The sequence below is a fragment of the Mandrillus leucophaeus genome, unplaced genomic scaffold (assembly GCF_000951045.1).
Source record: "Mandrillus leucophaeus isolate KB7577 unplaced genomic scaffold, Mleu.le_1.0 Scaffold346, whole genome shotgun sequence".
Lineage (NCBI taxonomy): Eukaryota > Metazoa > Chordata > Mammalia > Primates > Cercopithecidae > Mandrillus > Mandrillus leucophaeus.
The window spans coordinates 116,662-123,011 of record NW_012103654.1 but is presented as its reverse complement, the minus strand read 5'-3'; the positions used below and the strand labels follow the sequence as shown (position 1 = coordinate 123,011).

The following is a 6,350-nucleotide window of genomic DNA, read 5'->3' as shown; positions in this document are numbered from 1 at the left end:
TTTTTTAGAAGCAGCAACATTAAAATATTGTAGCTAGTAGGTAAAAGAAATAAATAATTTATATAGGAGAAAATAAACTAGATGAAAAATACATGAAGAAAAAAAGCCATCCCTGTTAGTTTGTAAAGAAATAAAAATTAAACAATAAGGACTTATCTTATACCTCTTTTATTATTGTAGATTGTACAGTATAATATGTAATAGCATATAAACATATATTTATACATATACTACTAGATATTATTAGATAAATTATACAATAATATGGAAAATTTTTATGAATGACTTAATAAGGCAGAATACTTAGCTGGATCTGACTAAACTTTAAAATGATATAGATATTAATTAGGTTGAGGCATGGAAAAATGAGCACACCTGGTTCATAAAAGTGATGGATTCTTCTTTTACATTTCCATTATTTGACCAATAGCTATGTGGCAACATGGAAATTCCTTATTCTTTTCAGAAAAGCAAAGTGAGCCTGTATACTCAGATTTAGGAAACTCTACGGATTCCATGCAAAGTGGAACATCTGAAATTAATACAGGAGATAAAAACAATATAAACACCCTGAAGGCTTTCAACTAAGATAATTTGGAAAGGAAATTTAGAAAAGAAAGGATGGGTGCGGTGGCTCACACCTGTAATCCCAGCACTTTGGGAGTCCGAGGTGGGCGAGTCACGAGGTGGAAAGATCAAGACCATCCTGGCCAACATGGCGAAACCCCGTCTCTACTAAAAATACAAAAGTTAGCTGGGCATGGTGCACGCATGTAGTCCCAGCTACTCAGGAGGCTGAGGCAGGAGAAACGCTTGAACCCAGGAGACGGAGTTTGTAGTGAGCCAAGATCGTGCCACTGCACTCTAGCCTGGGCAATAGAGTGGGACTCCATCTCAAAACAAAAACCAAAAAACAAAACAAAACAAAAAAGACAAGAAAAGAAAACAACTATTTTCCCAGGATGCAGTGGTAAAACCAAGATTCCCTGTTTTTTACTTTTTAGTGAATGCTTATTCTCAGTGTCCGAGGAAAAGTATGAAATTTTCACATCTATATATTTCAAATCTGCTTAGGCAAGTCAACTTCAACTTGTACTTTAAAAAATTGTCCAGGACCCCTTATTGAAAATAATATGAAAAGTTTGCCTTTATATTTCCCTTTGAGATCTGTTGTTTAATCTTTGAAATGTATTCTTTAAAAAGTATGTGCTAGTGTTACTAACACATGACAAAAAGAGATCTGAATTTGTGGCCAAATTAAATATAGGACAGAGGAGCTCAAGATTCAGTTATTATATTTACTTGACATATATGGTAGTAGCTTATTTATCTTCCTGCAGATCAGTTTTTGCATCTGTGAAATGAGTTCAAATCATCCAGTTCATAAGATGATTAAGCAAATAAAATGAAGTAAATTATGTAAAACACTGAGCACAATACATGACTAAGAGAATACCCAATAACCTGTTATCTAAATTATCTAGTTACTGAATAACTAGTTGTAATAACTAGTTATAATAGTTTTTATATTGTTTGCACATCCATTTACTTAGCAGTGATTGTTGAAAACACTATGTTGATTTTAACCCTCAAGTCTGGGCTCAATTGTAAAGAGTGTAAAACAAACAACTGATATTACCTCCTGGTCTAGGAAGGAGTAAAAAGTCACTAGTATGCTTTATATTTGTGATTAACTAGTAGTTGTCTAAGTGAAGAATTACTCTACCCTGCAGTATTCCCATTCTCACAGGTCAGAGAACTCAGAGAAATATAACTGAGTCTATACGGAGTTACTCCTTTGTATGTCTGTTCATGCCAAGTATCTCTTTCTTCCTATAGGTTGTACACGTAGCCCTTTTTAAGATTCTTGTCAGGTGCTAAAACCTAGCTTATGAGGCAGGCATCTGACATATTCCAGTGAAGTTAATTGTTGGAGTAGACCTTAGGGTATAAGCTCCATCAGCTATATCCTTATTAATTATCTTTGGCAAAATAATCTGAGTATTTTAATCTGAGTATTTTCGATGTTGATTATTCTTCCCATTAAAAATACATTTTTCTACATTAAAGAAACTCAACTGAGTAATCTACAATTACCTTTCTCATGAAATTCTAAACAGTATATTATGTCACTGTTAAACTGTGAAACTGGCGGTCAGCTGATATAGCTCTTTGGAGAATCCTAAATCTTTAATCACACCAACTTTGAATTTTCTACGTGTCATTTATCACAAGGGTAGTTAGAAACCATCATCTTTAAAATGTCACACAAAATTCTACCTTTTCATTACACCAGTTTTTCAGCATAAAGTAATATGATGAAAAATTGAGTATTTTAAAATATATATTTTTGTAAAGATGTGAAGTTTAAACTTTTAAAACTCTATTCTCTAGGAAGAAAATAAATCTTTAAAGGAACAGAAAAAACTGAATGACTCATGTTTCCTAAAGAGACTACTACAAAAGATAAAAACTTGTTGGAATAAAATTTTGATGGGCACTAAAGAACACTGAAAAATATGGAGTGGCAATATAGAAACATGAACTTTAGTTGCAGCCTCCAAGAATCTATCTGCTTATGCAGTTTTTCAGAGTGGAATGCTTCCTAGAAGTTACTGAATGCACCATGGTCAAAACGGATTAGAGCAATTGAGAAATGCATACTGTATTACTAGAAGATGGATACAAACAATGGAAACTGAATGCTCCAGTCAACAAACTATTTCTTACATATGTGAACATATATCAATCAGTATAATTCTGTACTGATTTTTGTAAGACAATCCATGTAAGGTATCAGTTGCAATAATACTTTTTAAGCCTGTTTAAATATTTCCAGACATTAAATCTATGAAGTATATAATGGTTTCAAAGATTCAAAATTGACATTGCTTTGCTGTCAAAATAATTTTATGGTTCACTATGAATCTATTATACTGTATTTAGAGTGAAAATTGTCATCTTCTGTGCTGGAGATGTTTTAGGGTTAACAATGATATATGGATAATGCCCATGAGAATAAGAGAGTCATATACCTAAGTAAGCAACAGCATAATAAGGTCCAAGATACCTAAAAGAGATTTCAAGAGATTGAATTAATCATGAATGTGTAACACAGTACCTTCAATAAATGGTATAGCAAATGTTTTGACATGAAAAAAGGATAATTTCAAAAAATAAAATAAAATAAAAATAAATTCACCTAGTCTAAGGATGTTAAACCTTAGTAATGAGTTACTTTGTCATTTATATAGATTATAACTTATCTAAGTAACTTTGTAATTTGGGAGGTATATTTTTAAGATAATAATATATATTTACCTTTTAATTAATGAAATATGTGTATTTAATTTTGACACTATATCTGTATATAAAATATTTTCATACAGTATTACAAATTGCTTACTTTGGATAACATTTCTCCTTTGATAAAATAAATGAGCTATGTATTAACACTGCCAGATTCAGTTAATAAATCTCAACAGAATTTTTAAGACGAGATTTTTTTAAATTTATTTTTTATTATTATTATACTTTAAGTTCTAGGGTACATGTGCATAACGTGCAGGTTTGTTACATATGTATACTTGTGCCATGTTGGTGTGCTGTGATTTTTAATACTACACTGCTCTTTGATTTTCTGCTTTCATTGAATGTATGACCTTTAATAGCCTATTATCAACAATCAACATGAGACAGTACCTTCTATGTTAAATTTTAGTCTTTTAAAAGAAACCTGTTTGGAAATGTCTGCAGTCTTCATTCACTGATAAAGGGAAATGGAAATACTATTCTAAGCAGGCCAAACTCCACAAATAGCTGTCAGTTTGCATTGCACTGAACTCACATCCTTCACGCTCTTTCTCAGCCTCATCACCATCTAGTTACGTGCTGATGGGCTTTATTTGATCTACAGAGGATGCTCTGGTGACACCCTCAGTGTGTGTTGGTAACACCTTCCTGCCTTCTCTCACTTTCCCTGACCCATATGACATTTCACCTTCACTGGTGCGAAAGCTGTATAGAATTGTATACACTTCCGTACAATTTACTGAACTGCCTCATTAACAGGACTTTGAGTCAAGTATTTTTTTCTGTTTGGTTATCACTGTTAACTCCAGAAAGATGAGTTGACTAACTCTTTTTAGAAGCAAATGACTCTTCACCAAGCTTTCTTTCTTCAGATGGACTTTTCTAAGTAGGCTATGCTCCCTCCATCATAAAACATGGTCAACCATGTGGTGTATCTCTACCCTGATTACTGGAGCTATTGGTAAACCATTAGTTAGATAAATGAGGAAATTTACATTTCTAAAGGTAAACTCTTCAAACTATCCTTGAAAATGTTTCCTTCAAGGCTATCTATAATGTTCCCTAACAGTGTTAAAAAAATATATTCTCCCTGAGATTGTGGCAAAATAAGGGTCAATATTTTTTAAATGCTTGTTTAAAAACATTATTAAAATTTTCTTCCTTGGTTTCTGTCACTTGTTATAGATTTGAATTTTTGAGAAAATCGGACTCAAACAGTGTATTCAGCTTGTACTGTGTGCCAAACGTTTGGAAAAATTACCCATACACTTATAGTTGCATTTCCTATCTTTGTTTCCTATCCACTAGCAAGATAGGTTGGCTAATAATGATTTGGGAGAGTATAAGTATATCTACTCCAAAATTAGAGACTTACCTCAATAAATATTTTCTTTTAAATATATATGTAGATGTTTTAAGTCAGAATTTTCTAAAGTTTGTCCCAAGAAATGCTAATCCTTGTCATTGCTACAAAAAGAAAAAAAAATAAGGAGGGAAGATACTTATTTTTTATGTGAGTTAAATTTTCTCTTGGAGGTTCACAATTCGTGTAAGTATATTAAAGGCTCTGAAAACTCATTCATGTAGCTGTGAAAAAAAATTAATAGTGATATAGCATTTCTAAAACTTATTTGATTATATAACATATTTTTACATTAAAAAACCCTAATCTAAGACAAGGTTAATATAATTCATAGAATTAAAGCTAATATAACAGCAAGGAGAATCCTGCTTTATACAAAGGGTTTTGGTTAAAAGTATTTTAAAACAGGGTTTCATGTAATATGCTGAAGGAAATACTCTTTTCAGGATTAAGATAATTTTCTTAAAATTGATCCATGGGAAACCTGAACTAGAAAAGTTTATTTGCTTTAGGCCATACTTTCACTGACAGTCAACTTAAGAAGGACATTTTGTCAACCCTACCATGCCATATAAATATTTCTCTAGAAACACGTATCTTGTATTATAGGTCAGATAATCTTTATGGTGTTCTGTACTTGCAGTCTTCATTCATCATGTTCTTACTGCTTAGAATGATGTTGCGAATTCTACGCCAGTCTTGCTTAAGGTCCAAGGGGCATCTCAATTCCTTTTCCTCAATTGCTATGACTTCCATGATAATTCTAGATAATATTAATATATGTTCCCTTAGTTGTTCATAGCACTTAAGCCTGCATCATTCATTATTGTTTGACCAGATTCATCTTAGTACTTTACCTTAAATACAATTTAAATAATCTGTTCATTTGAAATGTTTTATCTACCCTAAAATAATTATGATCTTTGTCTTCCCTTCAGTTCCCAAGGGGAAAAGCTAGACATACGATAGTTAGCAAGTCTACGGGAACTGCATTGTGTCATTCTGTTATTAATATCCATTTAAATCATCAAGAAAACACATTTCTACAATAAAATATAATTTACTTAAAGATGGGTATGATAGGACCACAAAACATAACTAATTTAGGACAATATGGCCCAACAACTTTATGTACTCAAAAGCACCATGCATTCTGGGTGCATTCAGGATTATATGGCAGAATTTTCCTTGATTTCTAAATTTCATTTGTTGCGAAACATCTTTTAGCTTTCATTCTGACCAAATAATAGAATCTATGGAAATATCATAGGACAAGACAATGAAATAAGTAAGTGTATTGATAATTACAAATTCTAAAAGTTTTTTATGTCTACATATAAAAATACTTGCAGTCATAGACCCATAAAGTTAATATTTAAGAAAGGTGCTAAATCATCATTTTGTCTTGGGAATAATCTGGGGTTTGCTTTGCATCCTTCACATAAAAAGTGGTAAGAATGAAGTGCATTTTTCTATATAAGGCAGCAATTTTCTAAATGGGGGAGAGGTCATTGTTACTTCAGCTACTGTTCTAAAAGTGAGCTAATTTCATATTCACATTTTACATGAAGAAAATTAAGGTAAGTGGCAACATTAAAATTTAGTTGTTTATTGTTGATTACTGATTTATTCTTTTTCTTCAATCTAAGTGTCTCATTCTTTCTGAAGCCGTCCC

General features: G+C 31.9%; 1 protein-coding gene across 4 annotated transcripts in view; it reads left to right on the top strand.

The window, feature by feature from the left end:
- The window catches only part of IL7 (interleukin 7), a 70,371-nt gene extending 66,918 nt beyond the window's left edge, over positions 1–3,453 (top strand). For all 4 annotated transcript variants that reach the window (XM_011989069.1, XM_011989068.1, XM_011989067.1 and 1 more), the window contains one exon: positions 2,395–3,453. In XM_011989069.1, the coding sequence (XP_011844459.1) occupies positions 2,395–2,514 (120 nt within the window). In that variant the 3' untranslated portion in view covers positions 2,515–3,453. The remainder of the gene's footprint in view (positions 1–2,394) is intronic.
- Positions 3,454–6,350: the final 2,897 nt, after the last annotated feature.